At 43.2% G+C, this 26,135-nt stretch overlaps 1 protein-coding gene across 4 annotated transcripts in view; it reads left to right on the top strand.

The window, feature by feature from the left end:
* The window catches only part of SERPINB9 (serpin family B member 9), a 66,088-nt gene extending 41,789 nt beyond the window's left edge, over window positions 1–24,299 (top strand). The window contains exons 1-7 of one of the 4 annotated variants that reach the window (XM_039246537.1): window positions 10,537–10,916; window positions 14,426–14,603; window positions 16,573–16,710; window positions 17,263–17,380; window positions 18,872–19,014; window positions 20,917–21,072; window positions 22,909–24,299. In XM_039246537.1, the coding sequence (XP_039102468.1) occupies window positions 14,436–14,603; window positions 16,573–16,710; window positions 17,263–17,380; window positions 18,872–19,014; window positions 20,917–21,072; window positions 22,909–23,313 (1,128 nt within the window). In that variant the 5' untranslated portion in view covers window positions 10,537–10,916; window positions 14,426–14,435 and the 3' untranslated portion in view covers window positions 23,314–24,299. Of the gene's footprint in view, window positions 1–10,536; window positions 10,917–11,254; window positions 11,462–14,425; window positions 14,604–16,572; window positions 16,711–17,262; window positions 17,381–18,871; window positions 19,015–20,916; window positions 21,073–22,908 lie in introns of those variants that run through there. The other 3 variants (XM_039246536.1, XM_039246539.1, XM_039246538.1) reach the window with 3 other exon arrangements.
* Window positions 24,300–26,135: the final 1,836 nt, after the last annotated feature.

The following is a 26,135-nucleotide window of genomic DNA, read 5'->3' as shown; positions in this document are numbered from 1 at the left end:
TGGATTTGGCCTCCATCAACCTAATATACATATTACTCAAAGGTATAAAAATATAAAATATATTTAAATACATTTTTAAGCTTTCTAGTTGTATTTTTATGATATAACTGGGAAACTTTTCAAGATGGAAGGATCTTTGGCCAACAATATCTTTTCTTACCAGAACCTTTGCCCAAAGGCCTGAATATTAGTTGACGACGCTCTAGAAGAAATACTTTTTTTTAAAGTTTATTTTATTTATTTTGAGAGAGAGAGAGAGCAAGCACATGAGCGGGGAAGGGGCAGAGAGACAGTGAGAGCGAGAATCCCAAGCAAGCTCCGTGCACTGTCAGCATGGAACTCCACAGAGGGCTGGATCTCAAGAACCATGAAATCATGACCTGAGCTGAAATCAAGAGTCCCATGCTCAACCAACTGAGCCATCCAGGTGCCCCTTGGAGAAATCCTTTTTTTTAAGTTTATTTATGTACTTTGAGAGGGACAGAGAGAGCACATACAAGCAGGGAAGGGGCAGAGAGAGAATCCCAAGTAGGTGCACTATCAGTGCAGAATATGATAAAGGGCTTGAACTCACAAGCCATGAGATCATGACCTGAGCTGAAGTTGGACGCTTAACCAACTGAGCAACCCAGGTGACCTTAGAAATACTTTTTAATTGGAAGATCTATGCGGGTGTTTTTTTTATGCAGCTTCTCAAAAGAGGAATGAAAGCACAATTGCTTCTGAAACTAATATCTCTCTATATTTGACACTGTATTCACTCTCTCACCTGGTAATATTTTATGTGGGAACAATAGTACTTTGTACTCAACACTAAGGTGTACTGATGAAGATTTTATATTTATCAGCATAGAGACATAGAGGTAAAAACTGTCTTATCTGTCCCTGAGGGGTTCTTCCAGTTAGATGTGTTATTTTGGGGTGTAAACTATGTTCATTTTCCAGTAATCTAATTATGATTTCCTTCTTTTTTTTTTTTTTTTAGAAGAAAGAAACAGTATATATGATACTTAAGCCAGATACATTAAAAATGGAGTGGCGGAGTTGGTTAAGCATCCAACTTTGGCTCAGGTCATGATCTTGCAATTTGTGGGTTTGAGCCCTGTGTTGGGCTCTGTGCTGACAGCTCAGAGGCTGGAGTCTGCTTAAGATTCTATGTCTCCCTCTCTCTCTGCCCCTCCCCTGCTCATACTCCATCTCCCCTTGCCTCAGAAATAAACATTAAAAAATATTTTAAAACAGGGTATATACACAGACCCAAACTCCAGACCTAGGGCTGCCCTACACATAGGAAGACATAATATCATTCTGCCTCCTGGTGACAATACCCATCTGGCCATGGTAAACCCTAAGCGGTGAGTCTGAGTGTCTGTGGATTCCATCCTGAGCTCATTTCTCTAAATCCATCCATGACACAGCATTCGAGGACTTTCCAACTTTGGGTTATTACAAATAGTGCTAGATGAATACCACTGCCTGTCTTTTGTGGAACATGTGTATGCATTTCTACTGGGTATCCAATTACTGGTAAGGACATGTTTTGATGAAGCTAAGAAGAGAGTGTGCCAAAAATGTAAGGGCACTATTCTTTATTTTGAAGGGAGGGGCTTGTTCAAGGCCCAGTAATCATTGAACAAGAGTCTTAGAAAAGAGAGTAGGGATTGATCTAGGAAGTGTTTCTCAAATATTAACGTGTCTAAAAATTGTTATAGGCTGATTTGTGTTCCCCAAAGTTTGTACATTGAAGTCCTTACTTCCCTGTACTCAGAATGTGACCGTATTTGGAGATGGGGTCTTTAAAGAAGTAGTTAAGTGAAAAGGAAGTCATTAGGGTGGGCCTTAAGCCAATATGGCTGATGTCCTTATTGGAAAATTTGGACATAGATACAAAGGAAGAACCATGTGAAGACCCAGAGTGAAGACAGCCATCTACAGGCCAAGGAGAGAGGCCTCAGAAGAAACCAACTTTGTTGACACCTTGACCTTGGATTTCTAACCCCCCCAATTACCAGAAAATAAAATTTCTGTTGTTTAAGCCACTCAGTCTGTGCTACCTTGTTATGGCTGTCCTTGCAATCTTGTTTAAATGCAGACTCTGTTCGGTAGGTGTGGGTGTTGACTTAAGGTTTTTATTTGTAACAAGATTGCACATAATACAGATGTTTCTGGCCCAAGGATCTGAAATACAAGTGAGGAACTTAGCTTAGACAGAAAGAGATAACTTCCTTTTCTCTAACAGGAAAGGAAGAGAGTTTAGGAGTGCAAAGTAAACTTGTGGGTGGGAGGTAGAGGATCAGCTGCTGGCAAACTGGCTCAGCAGAGCCGAAGGTGATGTGTATGTGTTGGGTGGGGGAGGTGGAAGCCCTGAATAATGATGTTTGCTGGTTCCTGTGGTATAAACACTCTCTCCATGGCTGACTTTAATTACTAAGAGTTTAACAACTGGCTTGCAAAGTTCTGGAAGTTTGAGGATGGCCTCTCACCATAGGTAGGGACAGCTCCAGCTCACGGCTGTCTAGGATGTTGACACAGGCCTGCCTGAATTTCCCTGCCTTCTCTCAGGGACCAGAATGTGCTTCACTTGTGGGGTCACAGGTGAGATCTGTCATGGCTACTTGAAGAAAATTAGTAACTGGAACTAGAGCCGATGCCCTATGACTTGTCATTGAACAGAAACACTGACTGGGGCTCTGGGTAAGGGGAAGAGCAGATGCAAGTGGAAGCCCCTCTCTCTCCATTCCTTCTTCCCTATGGACACTCAGAATGAGTGACAGCTCCTGGCCAACCAGGCTGCCTCCAGGGCAGGCAGCTAGCGTGCATGTGAGGGCAAATGGGAGATGCCAGAAGCTATGCTTCTGTAATCCCCATTTCCGCTCTAAGCTCTCAGGAAGAGCCCACCCTTCCTGCGCAGATAATCCTTGATTTTTCTTCTCTTTGGTAGTCAGAAATCTGAGCTGCGATCTTTGTCTCCCTTTCGTCAGACTGCCCTCTGACTCACAGTAATGTGAGTAAATGTAACAGTTGGTTATAAGAATTTTAAAATTAAATATTTCAGATTAAATATTTTAAATGAGTTTAGGGAAAAATAGTTCTTTTTTTAAAAACTCTGCTGGCCTCCATTGTTTTGTAGCTGTTTTACTCTTGTGTCCCTAGGACAGGGAAAATGTGAGAATTTGGGAAGAGTCTTGGTGTGTTTATAAGAAGAAAAATATCTGTGTCTTGGACCAGAACATCCCACATAGTTGCACAGGGGGTGTGGGTGCTGGAAGACAGGTGGGGGATAATACGTGTGTGCATGGGCACATGAGGTTGTCATATGGATTCTAGGATTTAACTCTGTTTTTCCAGGTGGAAAAAGCAATAACATCTGAGAAGTTCAGAGCCTGGACAAATCTGGAAAAGCTGACTAAAGAAAGTTCAAGTTTTCCTTCCCAGATCAAAGCTGGAGGAGAGTAACAGCTTGGAGTCTTTTTTTCTGAAGTTTAAGACTGGTATTGTCAAAGGAAGCCAAGGCCAACTTTCCTGGAATGTTAACTAAGAAGTGTGTGTCCAAGGTTGTGCACAGAAACCTTGCAAGGGAACCAGTGAGAAGGGCACAGAGGCGGCGGCTCTGCTCAGGACTGCCTTCGCCGCAGAACAGAACCCAGACTTTGCAGACCATCCTTTTCTTCTCTTCCTCAGACACCCACAAAACTGGCAGCATTTTGTTCTGTAGTGGGTTCTCTTCTAAGGCACAGTTCCTGTCCATACCCTTTTCTTCCCTTCTGCCTTTCTTGCCTTGATTTAAATCTTGAGTGACCAAATCAGTATAGTGGTTTGAATGGCAAAATAATGTGTGTGTGCACTTGGGTGGTTTGTGAACATTTGTTGGGCGAATTCCACAGCTGCTTGAGTAACTGAGGCTTCGGATGTGTGATGTTTAGGCTGATGCTTGTATTGGAATATTTGAGGTGTCCTTGAGTGGTTCTGCCTGCCCTTTATAACCTGGGATGGCTCCCCTCTCAGGCTGCACTTACTATTTGTGAATGTTCTTGGAGCATCTCAGGGATCCCCGGATCAGTCCTCTGCTCTTCTGTCCTGCGATCACCTCAGAGGTCTGCTGCCCGCTCCTGCCAGTGCCCAGGTCCTGTGGCTCGCAAAGCCAGAGATCTTGACATGTTAACCCTGCAGCTGCCCAGGGTCTGTCTCTTCAACAATTGAGGCATTGTCCATCAGTGTCTTCTTTAGTGTCACACAGACATCCCTGTGTGTTCCACATCTGAGTCCCTTGTGGAAGTAACTCAGGTACAGGTCCAAGGCTTAGCAATGAGCTTCAGGACTAGGCTAGGAGGTAGAACCGTGAAGCAGATGCCTGCAGCTGTCTCCATCTCTGTCCCCTGGAAGCATACATAAAACTCTGCCTAGTTCTCCTGAAGCCCCCAAGGAAACCCTCACATGCTCACCAGCTCCTGGGAACAATGGCCGATGTTATCACACATGCTCTGACGTGACTCAGGCATATGCCTTGCTAAAGAAAAGACCTCCCTACATAAAAGTATTTTTTTTTATTACAAAAGAATATGTGTCGTGGCAGAATTTTGGACTATAAAAAATATGAATAAAATTTAAGTTGTCCACAGATCTGTGGCCACGCAATGAAGAAGTTCTCAGGCTGAGCGGACGTGCAGGGCTGTCTCTGGGAGAGAGCAGGCCTGCACACGTAGCCTTTATTTCCTATCTCATTAGATAGAAGTATCAAGGAAGATCACAGAATGGAAAGAGAGCACAGAGGATCTTTAGACATTAAACAGATATGCACCTGGTGGCTACGTGGAGGCATGCAGGGAGCACGTGTAGTTTCAAGGAGTGTCAGGGAGTTACAGTGAGTTTTGTATCTTAACTGTCCCCTGGGGGATCATGGGGCTCTTTATCTCAGAATGCTATCACCTTTGACAGCCTTGGAATCAGAAGTTTGCTGATGGTGCAGCTATCTGCATTCACCTCCAGGACTTCTAATACATTCTCTAGAAATAATTCCACACAAATCCACACCCAGTGATCACCACTGTTGATGGTGAGATGTGTGTGTGTGTGTGTGTGTGTGTGTGTGTGTATGTATCCCCTTCCTTGGGGAAGGATACTGAAAAGACATGACTGCCAGTTGACCTGTGAGCTAGACCCACAGCTCTCAGAGGATCCCCTGTCCTAGGAATGTGGGTTTCACTTGCCTTTCCCACTCCCAGAGGCTGCTGCAAGGACACAGTTTTGAGATAGCCATGTGGTATGGAAAATACCTGCACAGTGTATGTGACTGAACTCAGTTAAGGTCTCTTTATAAGCTTTTTAAGATTTGGTCTGTGGGTGCTGGGATCCATTCATCTTCCTGCCACCCAAGACAAGCCATGCTTAATAAAACTGCCACCTACCTACCAACCTGGAGTGACCTGCCTTTTTCTTCAGTCTCTGCCTGCCCTCTGAGCATGGAGCTGGTTTCACATTGTTCCAAGGAAGCTCCCAGGAGGGTTTCCAACCAACATATGCATGGAATTATAAACTTATAAACACAAGTTAAACTTTCACACGTTAATCATAGACTTCTATAACCCCTACTTTTTTTTTTTTTTAAATTTTTTTTTTTATGTTTTTTTTATTTATTTCTAGGAGAGAGAGAGAGAGAGACAGCGTGAGCAGGGGAGGGTCAGAGAGAGAGGGAGTCACAGACTGAAACAGGCTCCAGGCTCCGAGCTGGCAGTCAGCACAGAGCCCGACGCGGGGCTCGAACCCACGAACCGCGAGATCATGACCTAAGCGAAAGTCGGACGCTTAACCGACTAAGCCACCCAGGCGCCCCTCTATAACCCCTACTTACTATGAACCTTCCTCAAGGTAATTATCTGTACATATCGTCAATTTTGATATGCATACACCTAATTCCATTATTTGTGTCCATATTTCTTGTGATCTATTTACTTGTAGACAATTTGGGTAATTAAAATTATTTACATTACATGCGCTGCTATATACTGTAGTATTGCTCATTCCTTAATTATTTTAAAGGAAGTCTTCCTAAATATAATACTGTTGAGATAAAAGTTGGACATATGTTAAGGCTTCTTCCAAATTGGTCTCCAAAAAGTGCTGATTTACATTCCCACTTACGCCTTCACTGACTGCTGCCTGACTTACTTTTTATGACTTGGACAGAATCATGGTTGCTCCTGCTTCTGCTTTGGAGTCACAGTTGATTGGCCTATTATCTGAGCCATTTCATTACAGCTCTTATTAAAATCTACCAAGCTAGACTATGTTCCCTCTTAAAGAGACCACAACCATTTTAGGGACTGTGCTTTCTAAATTGTATTGGGGGAAAAAATTAATCCACAGGACTGGAAAACAGGCATCTACAAATTTTAATTTCAATTTGTCCTCTAAAAATTATTTTACAATCTTATTAAGGTATAATGGGTATAGTGGACTTCACATTGTTGACATGTACAATTGTATAAGTTGTGATATTGAAGGTGCTGGTCAAACCATCACCACGATCAAGATAATCAGCATATCCATCACACACTAAAGGCTCCTGTCACACCTTTCAATCCTTCTCTCCCATCCCTCCTTGCCCTATCTTCCCCACATACCCTCAGATTCAGACAACCACTACTCTGCTTTCTGTCACTATAGGTTAATTTGAATTTTATAGAGTGTTATGTAAATGGAATCATACAGCATGTACTTTTTGGGTATGGCTCCTATCACTCAGCACAATTATTTTGAGATATATGGATTTTATCCATATAGTGTGCATCAATAGTTCATTTTTAAATTACTCGGTTATATCCCATTATATGGATACGTTATAATTTGCTTCCATTCATCTATTGTTGAATATTTGGGTTGTTGCAAAGATTTTAACTATTACAAATGAAATTGCAGTGGTCATTTATATGCAAAGTCTTTGTATGAACATATGCATTTGTTTCCCTTGTGTGAATACATAGGAGTGTGAATAGCTGAGTCATATGGCAGGTTGAAGTTTTGAAGAAACTGCAAAATTGTTTTCCAAGATAATTGTACCCAGTAGATCAAATGAGAGTTCAAGATGCTCTATATCCTCACGCCTACTAGATATGATCAGTGTTGTTAATTTTAACCATTCTAATTGGTGTATAATGTTAGTTCATTGAGGTTTTAGTTTGCATTCCCTAATGATTAACGATGTTCAACACTTTTTCATGTATCCATTTCCAATCCATATATGTTCTCTGGTGAGATATCTTTTTAAATCTCTCCCCCATATTTTATTATTTTGTTGGGGAGAGGTTATTTGCCTATTGCATTTTGAGCGTTGTTACAGATACCAAGTTCGTTATCAGATGCACGACTTGCAAATACTTTCACACAGCTTGTGACTTGAGTTTTCATTTTGATAACAGTGTCTTTCAAAGAGGAGTTCTTAAGTTTAAAGAAGTCCAATTTATTCAACTTTTTCTGGTTTATGTATTATGCTTTATCTAAGAACTTGTTGCCTAAGTCAGAGTCAGAGGGAATGTCTCTTAAGTTTCTTCTAGAAATGTTATCCTATAGCATTTTATGTTTTGGCCTATGATCCATTTTGAGCTCCTTTTACATGTATTGAAAAGAGCTTTCTTTCTCCACTGAACTGCATTTGCACCTTTTTCACAAATCAGCTGATCATATATACATGGCTCTATTTCTGGACTATACTTGATTTCATTGATGTAATGTCTATCTTGATGCCAATGCCACAATACTTGATTATTGTATCTTAATAAGTTTTCAGGTAGTAGTAAGTCCTCCAATTTTATTCTTAAAAATTTTTTTAATGTTTATTTTTGAGAGAGAGCATGTGTGTATGAGCAGGGGAGGGGCAGAAAGAGAGGAAGACAGAAGATCTGAGCAGGTTCTGTGCTGACAGCAGAGAGCCCAATGTGGGGCTTGAACTCAGGAACCATGAGATCATGACCTGACCTGAGCCGAAGTCAGATGCTTAACAGATTGAGCCACCCAGGTGCCCCTCCAGTTTTATTCCTATTTTTCAAAATTGTTTTGGCTATGTTGGGTACTCTGCATTTTCCTATAAATTTGAGAATTAGACTCTGCTGACCTTTGGGCTGTTGTTTTCATACGTGTTATGAACCCCACAATACATTGTTATTATTTTAAAGACATTTAAAATATTATTGAAAATACTATCTTTTAAAGACATTTAAGAAATAAGAAAAATTGGCATATATTTATCTGATAGTTGTTTCCAGTGCTCTTCTTTTTTGGGCAGATCCTTATTCCTTTATTATTTTTCTTCTGCCTGCCTGAAGGAATTACTTTCACACGTCTTGACGTGCAGGGTTGGCTGGTGATGAAAACTTTCAGGTTTTGTATGTCTGAGAAAGTCTTTGTGTCACCTTCATTTTTGAAAGATATTTTTGAAACGTGCGGAGTTCTCTTTTTTCTCCCAGTGTTTTAAAAATGTTTCTCCACTGTATTCGTGCTTGCATTTTTTCCCAAGAAAGCTCTGATATCATCTTCATCTCTGTTTTTTTGTGCCTTTTTCTTTGATCACTTTTAAGATTTTCTTTTTGTCACGGTTTTGAGCAGTTTGAGTACGCAGTATGATGATGAGCAGTTTGAGTATGCAGTATGATGATGAAGTGAATAAAAACTTACGGTGTTAAAACTCAACAATACAAATACAACCTAATTTGAAAATGAGCAAAGTATTTGGATGGGTTTTTTCCTGAAGAAGATATACAAAGAGCGAGTAAGCACATGGAGAGATAAAAGATGCTCAGCATCAATAGTCATCAAGGAACTACAACTGTAACAATAATATTACGCCATTTTCACACCTTCTAAAATGAAAAAAAGACAGACAGTAGATATAGAGAAACTGAAACCCATGTACACTGATAGTAATAAAATTTTGTAGCTGCTTTGAAAAATACTTTGGCAGTTTTTCAGAAAGTTAAATTTGGAGTTACTGTATGATCTAACAATTCCACTCCAGGTATAGACCCAGGAGAAATGAAAACATATATCTGGATAAAACCTTCTATGTGAATGCTCATAGTGGCATCATTCATAACAGACAAAAGAGAGGAAAAACCCAAATGTCTACCAATTGATGAAAGAATAAATAAAATGGATAACACATACACACTGATTATATCATCAGTCATTAAAAGAAGTATAGATCATTGTTACCTTGAACCAGTGAAGATCAACCTGAGAAAACTGTGCTAAGTGAAAGAACACAGTCACAAAAGCCTATATTATGTATGATTCTATCTACATGAAAATCCCACAATAGGCAAATCTAAGCAAAATGGATTAGTTGTTGCCAGGGGCTGCGGGAAGAGGGAACAGAGAAAATCAGTAATGGGAATGGTGTTTCTTTTTGAGGTGATAGAATGTTCTGGAGTTAGACAGTGGTTATAGTTGTACAACTTTGTGACAGACTAAGAACCACTGCATTGTATGCTTTTAAAGAGTGAATATTATGGTATGTTAATAGGTCTCAATAACGCTGTTATATTTTAAAAAGGGAGGCACCTAGGGTGTGAAATTTAAGAAGGCACCCTGTCAGGGTTACATACGTACAGGGGTTAACCCCTAAGAGTGTGTGCCTCTTGAAATTTAGTTACCTGGCTTGCCTCCCCCACCAATTCAGTCCCTCAGGAGAATTCACTAATTCAGGTTCATTTGAAATAAGAAGAGAAATCTGGTGAAGGACAAGGTTTCTGGGAAAACCTCTCTGCTTCAGAAAGTAATTTAATCTGTTATTTCTCCGGACATCATCACATCAACAAGAAAGGCTTCTAATTGCTGGGGTCTCCCGTCACTGGCCACGAGGGATGGGAAGAGTGTGGGCATCTGATGACCTTTTCAACAACCGAATCGACCATCCACAAGTCCACCAGCCTCAGAACTCCCATGTTGCTGAGGCAGTCCGACTCGGTAGATCTGTTCCCATCACTTTGCAGGTGAATAGTAGCGTTGCATACACACTGGCAAACACCAGTAGGAGAAAGGGCTCGGAGCTTCTAGAAGGTAGGACGCCTGGCTTCTGTGTCTGGATTCAGGACAGCTAATTAGTGTGGGATCTTGGGCGGATACTTTATTTTAGCTCACCCTTTCATCTGTGTAAGATGAGGGGTGTGGAGGGGCGCCTGGGTGGCTTAGTCGGTTAAGCGTCCGACTTTCGCTTAGGTCATGATCTCGCGGTTCGTGGGTTCGAGCCCCGCGTCGGGCTCTGTGCTGACTGCCAGCTCAGAGCCTGGAGCCTGTTTCAGGCTGTGACTCCCTCTCTCTCTGACCCTCCCCTGCTCGCGCGCTCTCTCTCTCCTAGAAATAAATAAAACATTAAAAAAAAATTAAAAAAAAAAAAGATGAGGGGTGTGGAATAAAGACCCACGGGCCTTCTTACTCCAAAATCGGAGCCTGTCAAGAGCTCCTGGAAGCACTTGCTTCCGGAAGTAGAGAAGCCCAGGCGAAGTTCTGTGGCCTGTCGCTCACGTCCCCGCGGTGTTGTCCACTTGCGAGCCAGCGCAGCGGGTCCAGCCTGGCTCACCTCTCCGTTGCAGAGCGCTTTTCCTTTCACAATCGGCTTAGGGGGCTTCCCGCCCTTCCAGGGACCCCCGTGCGGCCCCACTAGCGAGGCGGGGCCGGGAGCTGGGGGAGGGGGCATCCGCGCCGCCGTCCCGGGACCAGACCCTGGCCGCGCCCAGCCGTAGGTTACGCGGGGGCGTCGCCTCCCCCGGCCGAGGGCAGGAAGCGTGGAGGTCGTCAGCCCAGCCGCACAGGCTCCGGCTGCTTCCTCCCGACGCGAGCCGGGACCCGGGAGCGGCTCTTCCCCGAGCGGTCGGCACCCAGGCCCGGAGGACGGCGCCGTGAGGAGCGCGGAGGCGCTGGAGGTGGCAAGTGGGGGCGTCCCGGGGCAGGGCGGGGTGGGCGGAGGACGAGGGGCCCGGGCGCTCGCGCTCCGAGACTCGACGCGAGGGCGATCTATGTAGAAGCGAACCGCGTCAAGTGGCGCCCCTCCCTGTTGACAGAAATAGCGCCTTTCAGGATCGCAGCCGCTCAGTGGCGCAGTTGCGGCTGGTCCCAGAGACCAGGGCACCTGATGCCCTCCTCCACGGTCTTGTCTCTGTGCTTCGCAGGCCTCCCGCCCTCCAGCCGCCTACCTCCCACCCCCGCCCTACTTCTTCAACCCCCTCTGTCTCCTGGGATCCGCGCTCTCACCTCTCCCTGCCTCTCCTCTTTCCTGCTGAAACCACCAGTCTGCAACTGCAAATCCGAGCACTTCCCACCCATACTAATTCTTCCAGTCATTCCATACACGTTTCTGGAGCGCTTCCTTTTCCTGGAGCGCTCTTCCAGTAGGACCCGCGGCGCCACGCCGCCCTTGCGGAGCGAGCTTGCGGCCCAGTGGGACCACACCTAGTAAGAGAAGGACTTTCAAGTAAGAGTGAGCCGGCGCCGGGATGGGTGGAGCGCGTGTAGGGATGCTGTCCAGGGTAGGGGTTTGAAGCCTTCTGAGACTGGGATGCTTGCGTGGAGAGGGAAGCTGAGTGCCATTAGCCAGCGCAGGGGTCGGAGAGCTGGATAAACAGTGTTTTCATTGGCCCAGGGGTGCCATAGCGGGACTGAAAGGCGGTCAGGATGGCTAGAGGCTGAGGCTGGAGCAAGATGAGGGGAACAGGTGGAGGGTAAGCCCTTTATTATTATTTTTTTATTTTATTAATTAAAAAAAAATTACATCCAAGTTAGTTGGCATATAGTGCAACAATGATCTCAAGAGTAGATTCCTTAACGCCCCTCACCCATTTAGCCCATCCCCCCTCCCACAACCCCTGCAGTAACCCTCTGTTCTCCATATTTAAGAGTCTCTTGGGTTTTGTCCTCCTCCCTGCTTTTATATTATTTTTGCTTCCCTTCCCTTATGTTCATCTATTTTGTATTGCAAAGCCCTCATATCAGTGAGGTCATATGATATTTGTCTTTCTCTGACTAATTTCACTTAGCATAATACCCTCTAGTTCCATCCACGTAGTTGCAAATGGTAAGATTTCAGTTTTTTGACTGATGAGTAATACTCCATTGTGTATATATATCACATCTTCTTTATTCATTCATCTTTCGATGGACATTTAAATGAAGTGAGCTTTGAGTTTATCCTAGGGGTCATGGAAAAATTTAAGTTTATTCATTTATTTTGAGAGAGAGAAAGAGAGGGAACTGGGGAGGGGCAGGGAGAGAGGCAGAGAGAGAGAGAGAGAGAGAGAGAATCCCAAGCAGGCTCCTGCTGTCAGCACACAGCTGGAGTCGGGCTTGGTCTCACCAACTATGAGATCATGACTTGAGTTGAAGCCAAGCCACTGAGCCACCCAGGCACCCTGAGCCATGGGAGATTTAAGAGGAGGGCTGAAAGGGTCTGTCTTGGTGGGGAGTGGTTCTGTTCCGATGCGACAGCAAGTGGTCTAGACTAGGTACAGACTCAGAAGTAGACCAGTTCCAGAGTCATTTGGGCAGCAGAAGGCTGGTGATGGGTGTGAGGGAATGAGGAGCCTCAGGAAGGAGTCAGGGAGGTAGTAGTTGGGTGAGGGAGGATCTCTTTTCCACCCTTTCCTAGTTGCCTGGTGGGCTGGGGCACGGTGGTGGCCATGTGTTCAGGTTCAGCTGTGTGGTCAGCAGACCTGCCCACTAACATTTACACCTCTGACCTCGGTGGCTTCATAGATCCTGGCCGCCCTATTCTTGGTGGTTTTGCTCTTTCTTGGACCCTTCTCTGTTCCTCGTTGCCTCTCTATCCTGGTGTCCCACAGGAGCTATTGCTCCGACTGTCAAGTAAAACTCCGAAATCTTGGGAGTAAAACTCCCAAATCTTGCTAAGTTAGCAAAATAACATAAAACAAAGCAAGAACACGGTTTTCTCAGCCTCTTTTCCGATGTTGGAAGGCTACGTGATGTCTAGAGGCTAGGGATGGTTGGGCACTCTGAGTTGGGTTATGGGATATCAGGAGTTAATTGGCCATCTAGGGATGAGAGCTGCTCAGCGGGCGAGCACGAGGACTCTCCCCAGCTGGTTGGTGACCAGTCACTGTAGATGAAAGGCCCTTGCCTCACAGCCAGTTTTATACCCAACTGCACCCTGTCTGTCGTCTCTTACCAGAATCTCAAACGTTTCTCAAGTATCAGCTGACAAATAGGGAGACTGTGGCCTTTTGCATAGCTGAAACTCTCAGAGGTCCTCTTCATAAATGTATACAAGAAGACAGTCAGTTAAGCGTCCAACTTTGACTCAGATCATGATCTCATGGTTTGTGGGTTCGAGCCCTGCATTGGGCTTTGTGCTGACAGCTAGCTCAGAGCCTGGAGCCTGCTTCAGACTCTGTGTCTCCCTCTCTCTCTGACCCTCCCGTGCTCACAATGTTTCTCTGTCTCAAAAATAAATAAAAAACATTACAAAAAAATTTTTTAATGTATGCAAGAAGAAACAGTATTGGGGCACCTGGGTGACTTCGTCAGTTGAGTCTCTGACTTTGGCTCAGGTCATGATCTCAGGGTTTGTGAGTTCAAGCCCCTGCATCCAGCTCGTTGCTGATGACATGGAGCCTGCTTCAGATCTTCTGTTTCCCTCTCTCTCTGCTCCTCCCCTGTTCATGCTCACTCTTTCTCTCTCTCTCAAAAATAAATAAACATTAGAAAGGAAGAAGAGGAAGAGGAAGAGGAAGAGGAAGAGGAAGAAGAAGAAGAAGAAGAAGAAGAAGGGGAGGAGGAGGAGGAGGAAGAGGAAGAGGAAGGAAAAGGAGAAGAAACAGTATTATGGAGACCAGGCTAGAGAACCTAGAATTTTTTTCAGTGAGAGTTTCTCCCTCCTCCCCCTTCCCCTCATCTCTGACCCATCCATCCTCCTCTCTGATGCCCTTCTCAGGTCATGGGAAAGGATGAACTTCACTGCTCCCAGGAGGTTGTCTGTGCCAACAAATTAGTGCTGTTAATTCCTGAGGCTCTCAAGCACCATACTTCTCTATTTACCTTAAAATGTAGGGGCTCAGTCAGTTGAGCCTCCCTCCGGCTTTGGCCCAGGTCATGATCTCATGGTTCATGGGTTCGAGCGCTGCCTTGGGCTCTGTGCTAACATCTCAGAGCCTGGAGCCTGTCTTCGGATTCTGTGTCTCCCTCTCTCTCTGCCTCCCCTGCTCATGCTGTCTCTCTCACTCTTTCAAAAATAAATAAAACATTAAAAAAATGTGGGCTGACTTTTTTGGATGGGGAGCAACAATAAATGGATTTTCCTCCAACTTAAAATATTTATGAGCTTTATTATTAAAAAAAAAAGTACAATTCCAAAATTGCCAGATATTTGGTCAATAACATTCAGGGGTGTATTAAAGCAGACTTCCTCTTTATTCTCTGGTTCCAGAACCTGTATCATGGATGCCCTTTCTGAAGCAAATGGCACCTTTGCCTTTCACCTTTTGAAGATGCTGTGTCAAGACAGCCCTTCACGTAACGTGTTTTATTCTCCTGTGAGCATCTCTTCCGCCCTTGCCATGGTCTTCCTGGGGGCAAAAGGAAACACTGCTGCCCAGATGGCCCAGGTAAACCTACCCGTCACCCAGGAGAAGGGACTGCCCTTTCAGTTGTTATGTTCTGTCACCCAGCTTCATACCTTATGCTGCAGAATTGCCATGAAGCAGGATGGGGAGGGGTCCTGGTGCCTACACACATACATGCTTATATCAGGCAGGTGGGGCTGCCTGGGGAACAAGACACAAAGGGCAGGGCTGGGAGTCTCCTTTGCTGGGACGTTTTTTGGGAAAAGTTCTCTCTAATTAATAATCTGGTTTTATGACTATCGAAATCTTGTCCTAGCACCTTGTCTTTGTTTAGAAAATGATACTGAAATTATTTGAAATTTAAGCAGTTAAGATCTCTCATTTTTGAAGTAAGAGAGTTCATAACTGTAATTATTCTTTGGTAATGAAGGTAGGTTAATCTCTCTTTCAAGTCATGAATATACCAACATGCCTTCCTGGTGAGGGGATGGACAAAAATATGCAAATGTGGGCGAAAATGCATGTCTTTATTACTTATACAGACTGTGTGGACTAGTAGTTTAACAAGCATTCAGCAAACATCTAAAAATAGTTAAGAATCAATCCCTATCCCGAAGGGGTTTTATACAGCAGGCAGAGGACATGTGCCTAAGATAGAAACTACAGGCTTGTCTCCCGCACACACCTTCACTACAGGAGGATTCGTATGGTTCTTTGTTTCAATACCACTTTCTTTTCTCTTGAGAACTCTTTGTGGGGTAATGGCTTATCTGAATCATTTTTCAGCTTGTGGCATGAGGGAGTAAAGGTTTATATGTAGAGAGGGGCTTTCTTGAGCTTACTGAACTTTTCTATATTTTAAGCTAGCTGATGAATGAACCCTTCTGGGAGTTTTTTTGTTTTTTGTTTTTTTTAGAGCCTCAAGATTTTCTGGTTACGTTGTATTCAGACATTGAAAGTTCCTTATCCTTCTGTGCTCAACTGGACAGTAATGGCACTCAGCATACAAAATATACATTGCTACTTATAGCATTAAGGAAAATTATTTTAAAGAACTAGTTTTTGGATTCTGTATAAGCTGACAGATTGAAATTGATGCCTTCCCCACTGATTGTATTTCTGCCCATTTCTTCTTGAGCTTATCATGCTTCTAACTGTATTTTTTTTTTAAATCTTAGAAACAAATTTTCCTCTATTTAGGGCATATCTCATGCTTGTGCTTTTCTTGGGATGCAAGATTTTATAATAACCCCTTTTCTGAACCCCCCTTCTCCTTGTCTTTCTGTCTGTTGCTTACCTTTAAACAAGAGATCTATTTAGGCAGAACAGCCAACTCTTACTCCTCTGTTTTCTGTTCTTCCCACCCCACCTCCGTCTTTTTCTCTCTGTATCTTCTCCCCACCTTCATATAGTATTGCTCTAGTATGTATTAAATCTGCAATTTAAGTGAAAACAATGTCCTTTTAAAGGAAAATTTTGTAGAGTATTTGAGAAAGAATTTTGCTTATAGAGGGGTGCCTGGGTGGCTCAGTTGGTTAAGCGCCTGACTTCAGCTCAGGTCATGATCTCATGGTTCATGGGTTTGAGCCCCACATCAAGCTCTGTGCTGACAGCTCAGAGCCTGGAGCCTGCTTCAGATTCTGTGTCTCCTTCTCTCTCTGCCCCTCCTCCCCTCACACTCTGTCTCACTCTGTCTCTTAAAAATAAATAAATGTAAAAAAAATTTTTTTTGCTTATAGAGTTTTTGAGATCAAAGAACAATCTTGATTATTTTTTTAAGTTTATTTATTTATTTTGAGAGAGAGGGAAAGCATGAGTTGGGGAGGGGCAGAGGGAGAGGGGATAAAGAGAGAGAATCCCAAGGAAGCTCCACACTGTGAATGTGGCACTCGATATGGGGCTCGAACTCATGAACCATGACATCATGCCCTGAGCTGAAGTCAGATACTTAACCAACGGAGCCACCCAGGTGCCCCATCTTGATAATTTTTAAAATTATTTTTCTCAACAGGTACTTTCTTTAAACACAGAGAAAGACATTCATCACAGTTTCCAGTCACTTCTCACTGAAGTAAACAAACCTGGCACCCAGTACTTGCTCAGAACAGCCAACAGGCTGTTTGGAGAAAAGACATGTGAATTCCTCCTGGTGAGTTGAGTCAGCAAAACAATAAAAGTTGTATTCAAAATATAAAGTCTGAAAACAAGGTCCTGGAGAACCAAAAATTATGGTGGACAGTGTTTTAAAAACTCATAATTCTACAACTGTGCTTTGAATTATTTAAAATTTGACTACTTGTAAAATTCATTTATCCATTTCTGGTTGGTTTTTCATGATTTAGTACTTAGCTTATTTTATTTATTTTATGTTTATTTTATTACTTATTTTTGAGAGAGAGAGAGAGTGTGAGTGGGGAGGAGCAGAGAGGGAGGGAGACACAGAATCTGAAGCAGGCTTGCGGCTCTGAACTGTCAGCACAGAGCCTGATGTGGGGTTTGAACTCATGAACCGTGAGATTGTGACCAGGTGCTCCAGTACTTAGTTTATTTATAAACTCTGGAATTTCAGTACCTAATAGGCTAAGATATCACTTTTAAGAGATGTATGCTTATTTTAATAAAAAGTATATACTATTCTGATTTTTTGGAAATTAAACTTTATTTAGGAATATAGCCACATTGAACACTTTTCTCTCCAAAGACTTTTAAGGAATCCTGTCTTCAGTTCTACCACACTGAGCTTGAGCAGCTTCCATTTGCCAAAGCTGCAGAGCAGTCCAGGAAACACATCAACACTTGGGTCTCAAAAAAGACTGAAGGTCAGAATTACATGTTATTACATCAGTTTTTTTTTTTTTTTGCCTTCTCCCCCTCCCCCTCTTCCTGCCCCTCCCCTCCCTCCCTCTTCCTCCCCTTGCTGTTCTGATTTTACTAGTGTTTCAGATGGTCAGAGTCACTCTGACAGGCTAGGCCTCATAGCATATTTGGACCTTAATGGACTCAAAGTGATTCCGATCAGAAGCTCGGGTTTTCAACAATGGAGACCTAATTTTTTCCATTCTCCAGGGACCAGAATGACTGATATGTCAAAAGAAAGTCATAGACCAGATTTCCAGTTTAGTACCTTACACTGAAGCATACTTTCACGTGGCCTGTAATGTTCACATGTTGGGTGGGTTCATCGCCTCCATAGGAAAGACACTACTGGTCAGATCTCCCCTGAGTCATACACTTGGGCTTCCTCCTTCTAAATTCTGTGTGGACCTACCACCACCTTTACCTTACACATTAAGCTTACTTATTCTAGTGCTGCTTTCATGTCTTCCACTTATACTCCCTTAATTAGATTTGATAAGCCTAGATTTGATAGGCCAACTGCAGACTGTCTCTCAGGGCTGATCAATCCTGTAGACTAAGATCATCCTTGTTTGGCATTGAGCCTTATTCATTTGTTTTACAGAATGCCATGTTCTGATATTGGCCCCCACGATCAATGATGATGTTTGAACCATTCAGGACCCTCTGCACCAACTCTACTTGGTACCACTAGGAACAGTCCTATTTCTGTCAGTAAATAAGACAATCGAGAACAGACGTTGTCCTTCCTTAAAGAGTTAGCAGTTATTGCCACCATTTCTTCTTGGAATATTTGCCACTTAATACCATCTGGAGGCAGCAGATTAGCAGGGATGCTCTTAGTTCATCGGAAAGGCAGTTTGATACCCAGGGAAAGAGGGGAGAGTCTTTCACTTCCCCACCTTACCTTTGCCAGAAATGTCTGGTGTTTTGTTTAGAGGATCAAATAGTGAAATCACTTCTATTTGCTTCCAGAAGCTGCTCGGTGCATCCAGCGTGCCCATTATCAACTCTTCTCTGTTGAGCTGTTCATTCCAGCTGCCTCTAACATGTGGATTTAGTTGTGGAATGTTAGCACTGCTTATAGCTCTGCTGCACTAAACCAGACAATCCCATTTCACTGCCTGAGATAACCCAGGTCCCTCCAGCTCATCACTCTTTTCCTGCTTGCCTCGTTGTCTGACTGCGTGTTGTGGTTTTCACTGAGTGATTTAGAAGTCATTCACTGTCCTCAACTTTGTGGAAAGGCCTTGGTTACCTGACCATGAATACCACTCTTATGTGTTGTGTTTGATTTCTGCACCTAACAATCCAAACTTAGCAAATTTGAAAAAAGAAAAGAATGTTTGGTTCTTGACTAATAACCAAGGATTTGCCAGTAAACCTTATCATGATTTATTCATCCCATGTTCTATAAATTCACCTGAATATATATTCTCTACTTTTTCTGGAAGGTAAAATTCGAGACCTGTTGCCAAATAGCTCGATTGATGCACAGACCAAGCTGGTTCTCGTCAATGCCATCTACTTCAAAGGAAGGTGGAATGAACAGTTCAACAAAAAGCACACAAGGGAAATGCCTTTTAGAATAAACCAGGTGAGAGAAGCTTTCAGAAATCCTACTAGAAGAAATTTAATGGAAAAAACTAAGTTTGTAAAAGTATAAATGATTGGTTAAAAATAATTTTGAAGGGTACCTGGGTGGCTCGGTTGGTTAAGCGTCTGACTTCGGCTCAGGTCATGATCTCATGGTTCATGGGTTCGAGCCCCGTGTCAGGCTCTGGAGCTCAGAGCCTGGAGCTTGCTTCAGATTCTGTGTCTCCTTCTCTCTCTGCTCCTTCCCCACTCATGCTCTGTCTCTCTCTCTCAAAAAAAAAAAAAAAAAAAAAGAATAAATGTAAAAAAATGTTAAAAAATAATTTTGAAACCACATTACAAATGAAATTTTAAACTCAGTAGAAAAGAACAGAAGAATAAAAATTATTTGCTGTAATTTTTTTGCATTTTATTACTGCTCCTACTGCCTCTGATAATCTCTTCTACCTTCAGTGCTGTCACCTAGTTCTGGAAACTTAAGACTTTCTTCTAAGCCCAAGTTGCTAAATAGAAAGCAAAAAACAAGTGTTAAGGAAAAACGTGTGATATGTGTGTGTGTGTGTTGGGAGAGTGGATAGAGGGAGTGATATTTCTTTAATCAGATATTTAAAGAATTAAAATAAGTATAGATTGAATTAATAGTAATTAATCATTATTTAGTATTTATAAATTTCTAATATTAAAACTGACAAAGATCTTAGACTTGATATTGAGGTATAACTTCAGGCAAGCATTAAAATAGCTTGCCAAATCCCCAGCCTTGGAAAAAAAAAAACCCATTTTAATGTAATTAGGAAACACACTCTGTAGGTAAAACCTTTTATGGGGGGCTTAAGGTGCACTGTACATAATCAGCCCTCCAGTTACAGGGTGGGAGGGGGAGAACTTTTCTAGCATTGATTTTAGAAACTATTCTAATTTGTATTAACAGCTGATCTGTATCAGCTTGAAAAAAATAAGTATAATACTCTAACTTCTGGGTGCATATACCCTCTTCTGTATTTTTTTGAGAGAGAGAGCAGGGGAGGGGCAGAAGGAGAGAGAGACTCTTAAGCAGTTTCCATGCTCCATGCTGAGCCTGACATGGGGGCTTGGTCCCATGACCATGAGATCCTGACTTGAGCCGAAATCAAGAGTCCAACATTTAACTGACTGAGCCACTCAGGTGCCCCACCTCATCTGCATTTAAAAAAAAATTATTTCCTTGGATTAGAGTATCAGAATTGGAACAATTGGATTTAAATACATGAAGAGATATTAATTCTTTCTACTTGCTGGCAAGACTGCTTTCTAAGTGGGTATGTCCATACACTACCAGTCACATTCCTGTGAAACTCTTAAATTTCTTCCTACTTTATCTCAAAACCTTTCTCTAGTTAAAATGAAATAATATTCCATTTAATTTTATATGACTGTGTCATTTATATGGTTTGTTTATTTTGAGAGAGAGAGTGTACACATGTGAGCAGGGTTGGGGCAGAGAAAGAAGGAGAGAGAGAATCCCAGGTAGATCCATACGATCAGCACAGAGCCCAACGTAGGTCTCTAATTCACAAACTGTGAGATCATGTCCTGAGCTGAAATCAAGAGTTGGATGCTTAACTGCCTGAGCCACCCACGCACCTCTCCTCAGATATAGTTTAAGTGAGGAAAATCTGATTTCCTCCTCTGGAAAATGCAGAGTACTGCATTTATTTTGCTGAGTAGCACATCTTTCCTAGGCTACCTGTTTACAGCAGATGCCTTATAATGATGACAGGAAAGACTCAGAACTAGCACATGAATATTCTTTCCATCACAGGTTCTGAAAACACTCTGGAGTCAATTTTAGGTGTTTTGGACATTTTTAGGGCCTCTTTCAATAATCTGTTTTTAATTCCATGCTCATCTCTATTCCCATCAGAAGGAGCAGAGGCCAGTGCAGATGATGTTTCAGGAAGCTACATTTAAGCTTGCCTATATTGAAGAGGTGCAGGCCCAGGTCCTGGAGGTGCCTTATGTCGGTGAGGAGCTGAGCATGGTCATTCTGCTTCCAGATGACAACGTGGATCTAAGCTTGGTGAGATGAATCCAGTGACAACCTTCACATCCTTCCTGATAGGCTAGAACTCAGGCACCATTTTCTTTTTCTTTTAATCATTCATCTTTTTTTTTTTCGTAAATAGTTTATTGTCAAGTTGGTTTCCATATAACACCCAGTGCTCATCCCAACAAGTGCCCTCCCCCATGCCCATCACCCTCCTTCCCCTCTCCCCCAACCACATCAGTCCTCAGTTTGTTCTCAGCATTCAAGAGTCTCTCATGGTTTGCCTCTCTCCCTCTCCCCAACTATTTTTCCCCTTCTTCTCCCCCATGGTCGTCCATTAAGTTCCTCCTAATCCACCTATATGTGCAAACATATGATATCTGTCCTTTGCCTGACTTATTTTGCTCAGCATAACACCCTCAAGTTCCATCCATGTTGCTACAAATGTTCAGATTTCATTCTTTCTCATTGCCATATAGTATTCCATTGTATAAACATACTACAACTTCTTGATCCATTCATCAGTTGATGAACACTTAGGCTCTTTCCATGTTTTGGCTATTGTTAAAAGTGCTGCTGTGAACATTGGGGTTCATGCTCAAGCACCATTTTCAACATTTGTGTTTATCTTTTAAGTTGATGATATGGGCAACCAGGCAGCAGGGCACAGTATTCAGATACTTAGGCTTTGGAACCAAACTGTTATTCAGAACCTGCTTCTCCCTTTATTATCTATGTGACCTTGCCAAATAACTCTATTTTCTAAAATGGGGATGGTGATAACATCTCCTGATAGAGTGTTATTAGGATAAAATGGGCATAGTTCAGGGAACAAGCTTAGCACATTGTCTGGTGCATAATCAGCCCTGCATAAATGTGATCCATAATTATTATCATAATCATTGTTGTTAGCATTATATTTTAAATACCGAGAACCTGAAATTCAGGAGGGCAGAGCCAGAAACAGCCGGAAATGCCATTCCCCGCCCATGCCCACTCTGCTTCCTTTTGTCATGAATCCCTAGTGTGAGAGTCAGCCCTGGCCTGGCCCAGTAGCTCCTAGTAGTTCCTGGGCAGCGCAAGCACTGAGTGGCACAGGGTGCTCCCATGACCTAAGGGGCCTATGTGAGCAGAGCTGCAGCCATTGGCTGTCTTTCTGTCCATCTCCCTCCTCCCCACCCATGTCTCTTCTTCAGAGTGTATGCAGGATTGCAGGATTGTGCCTCTGGCAAATTGTTCTTCTGGGTGGACTCCACCAAGAGCCCTTTCTTTCCCAATCATTTTTTTTAAAGTTTTTTTAAAATTTTTTTATTTATTTTGAGAGAAAGAGAGAGCTTGCATGCATGAACGGAGGTGGGAAAGGATCCCAAGCAGGCTCTGCACTGTCAGCACATGGAACCCAAGGCAGAGCTTGATCTCACAAACCATAAGATCATGACCTGAGCTGAAACCAAAAGTCGAAGCTTAACCAACAGAGCCACCCAGGTGCCCCTCCCCATCTTTTTTCTTACCAACAATGCCTCATCTTCAAAAAATAAGCACAGTTAAAAAAAAAAAGAAAGAAAGAAAATCACAGTCAGCTGGGCATTGACGATTGTCAGGAAAAGATGTCTCCTAGACAATGTTGGGTAACGGGAGGAACAGCCACTGTCTTTGTGCCTCTGGGCTGTTTGAAGTCTTCCCCACCTGGCAAGGAAGCCACACATTTAATAGCACGAATACGAGATCGCACAGATTTCCTGGCAGATAAAGGTGCCACTGGTCTTGTGTGACAACTAACACCTATCTATGCAAGGAGGAAGGCTATGTGGGTGGGGATGTAAATATGTACCAAAGTATGAATTTCAAAATCAAATTGTGGTCTTTCAGGTGGAGAAACATCTCACCTATGAGAAATTCAGAGCGTGGACCAAGCCAGACTGTATGAAGAGTACTGAAGTGGAAGTTTTCCTTCCGAGGTTTAAACTGGAAGAGGAGTATGACATGGAGTCTGTGCTTCAGCGCTTGGGATTAGTGGATGCCTTCCAGGGAGACAAGGCCGATTTTTCGGCAATGTCAGCCGAGAGAGATCTGTGTCTGTCCAAGTTTGTGCACAAGAGTTTCGTGGAGGTGAATGAGGAAGGCACAGAGGCCGCGGCTGCCTCGGCCATCGTGGTTGTGGAGTGTTGCATGGTATCTGGACCGAGATTCTGTGCCGACCATCCCTTCCTCTTCTTCATTAGGCACAACACAGCCAACAGTATTCTGTTTTGTGGCAGGTTTTCCACTCCGTAAGGGTGAGCATTTCCCTCTTTCTGTGTCCTGTCTTGCTTCACAGCCCTGTGAAGATGGGCCTTTAAAGCCAAGTGCGAAGGTGATGAGGGCAGATTCCTCATCCATCTGAATCTCATGTTTGTCCACACTCAGCTCTCCCCATACTGACCACTCATTTGCCCTACTTAGTCAAAATCATGTGACTATAGACCTTAATGATTCCCTGTTGTATTTAAAATGCAGTTCTAATCCCATAGGATGGCATACAGAATTTTCCTAGATGGTTTCAGACTTCTTCCTCACTCATTCCACATGTAACTCATTTCAGTTATGCCATATTGTGCCTTATTGCATGCTGGTCTTAGCCTATTTCAGTAGTAGTACATACTTCTATCTAAGGCTACTGTTTTATAGTTTTCCTGGTACATTGGCTTCTTAGAAAGTTTCTTTAATGCACATTTTTATTTTATTTTTGACATTCATGCATCGCCATGTATGTGACAAATGAGGCATCAGGCATTGGAGACAAAGGGGCAGAGTCATGGTCTTTTGACATCTGGTCTTTAATACTCATCCTGGAATGATGTAGCTTTTATGACAGCCAGATTGGACTAGGTAATGGCCTTAAACTTACCATGTGACTCCCTTGTAGGGATCAGACCTTTCTTCCTATTAATTGTATTTCTCCACCTCCGACTCTTAACAGTAAAACTTCCATTCAGTTCTTAAAGCTCATTTCCGATGTCATCTTCTCCAAGAAATTTTTCCTTCTCTGCATAAGCAGATGTACGTTTCTTAACTCTCATTGCACACAGAGGGAGGGCATTTCTCTTATGGAAGTTGTTTTATGTATTAGTCATCTGTGTTCTCCAGCTACGCCTTAAATTCCTCCGAGGCTAGGACTATATTTTATAGGTTTGTGTACCACATACAATGCAGTCAGAAGTAATTTGATCATACATGAACTCTGTAATGTTTTAAAAAGTGATTAGATGTCAGTGATATTATTTTTGGTGTTTTTTTTTTTTTTTACTAAAGTTTATTTATTTTGAGAGAGAGGGCATGGGTGGGGGGTGGCAGAGAGAGAGGGAGAGAGAGAGAATCCCAAGCAGGCTCCACACTGTCAGCACAGAGCCTGATGTGGGGCTTGAACTCACGAATCCATGAGATCATGACCTGAGCAGGAATCAAGAGTCGTATGCTTAACCAACTTAGCTACCCAGGCACCCCATTATTGATGTTTTTTTAAAGAATTTTTTTATTAAAGTGAAATGCACATGTCATAAAATTACCCATTTAAAAGTGAACAACACAGTGCAACATGTCCTGCAACCACTACTTTAATTCCAAAAAATTGTCATTGCCCTAAAGGAGAACCCTGTGCCCCCTCAGCAGTTCCTCCCCGTTCTCTTCTCCCTTCAGTTCAGAGAGGGTCACTTCAGATTTCAAGGACCCTTATCAGTCTCACTTGCCAGGGCACTGTGATGGGCTGTGATGAATTACAAGAGGCGGTACTAGCAAGCGCAGAAGGGAAATTTCTTTCACGTGGAATGTGTGACTGATGTCCCCCCGCCCCCAGGAAATCACCCAGATCTCTAGACCTTTCCCAGATAACAGGGATTATCGAGAAGCTTTTGAAAGGGTATTTGCAAGACAGAGTCTGTTAAGTGAGCTTGGCTCATAGAGAGAGAGTAGGAGACAAAGTGGGACAGAGATGGACAGAAACAGAGATAGATGGAGACTCTGTAAGTGAGCTTGACTAGAGTCACCTGGATATGCTGGACATTTGGATACTGCCCAGGAGAAATGTCCAGGGAATGCAAGTATGGATCCCAACAAACCAAAATGGGCCAATCTAGAGTTACCTGGCCACTCTGGGCTCAGCTTCTGGCCTGTCAAATGAGAGAGCAGTTCGTGACGTGAGGGTGGATAAGGTTATGGAGCTGGGCCACATAACAGTGAAGGGCAAAAGCATTTGGAAATATTGCCAAGCTTCTAAAAGGGAGTGCTGACTGCTGAGACCAATAGCTTTCTTCTTTGTTCTGGGAGGGGAGGGGGGTTGGGCTGCTTTTCTGACTTCTCAGGAGCTAAGGTCATTTGCGTCATGTGGGCAGGACTAGGTGGAGTTCCAGTCCCAGACCCTGAAGGCTGACTCCTAATAATATTTCCGGTCCAACTCTCTAATGTGGGAGCTGGGTACTGACCTTCCAGGGCTATTAAAATAAGGAAGTTCAGTCGGACAAGACTTTCAGCTCCAACATTACACAAGCCTATGTCTCTGGATCTCTTCTTGACAACCAGGCGAAGATGGCATCAGCACAGCCCAGCCACCTACTCCAAAGAGCGTTGGGCTCCGTTGAAAAACTGTGAGGTAGTAAGATTGTCATCTGTTCCTCTTTTCCGGGAAGAGGGAAATAGCATCTGTTAAATCCTGTGTGCCAGAGACTGTGCTAGGCACTGCACAATAAATCATTTTACTTGGTCCTTACAGCAACCTGGGATATTGACAAGGAAACTGAGATTCAGAGAAGTAAAGCAACTTGTTCAAGTTCATTTAGCTAGTAGGAGGCTGGTAAAGGAAATGAAGCCAGAGCTTTCAGACGGCAACGTCAGAAGCCAGCGTGGGAGAGAAACACACGCCCCCTACTCCAAGATGCACAGGCTCTCTGTTCACCTGGCTTTGCCCAGACGCTCTCCCAGCATCTTAGCTGTTCACAGTGGAAACGTTGTGCTGCCAGTGTTTTCTCCTTGGTTTCTTTAAACGTTAAAGGAGTCTCTAATGCCGGAAGTTTCAAGCGAGGCGGGATGGAGGGCGAGAGTAGCTGGGATCCCAATCCAGGTAT

This window comes from Hyaena hyaena, unplaced genomic scaffold, assembly GCF_003009895.1.
Source record: "Hyaena hyaena isolate Hyena2069 unplaced genomic scaffold, ASM300989v1 scaffold_282, whole genome shotgun sequence".
Taxonomy (NCBI): Eukaryota; Metazoa; Chordata; class Mammalia; order Carnivora; family Hyaenidae; genus Hyaena; species Hyaena hyaena.
This window is presented reverse-complemented; position numbering and strand designations above follow the sequence as displayed.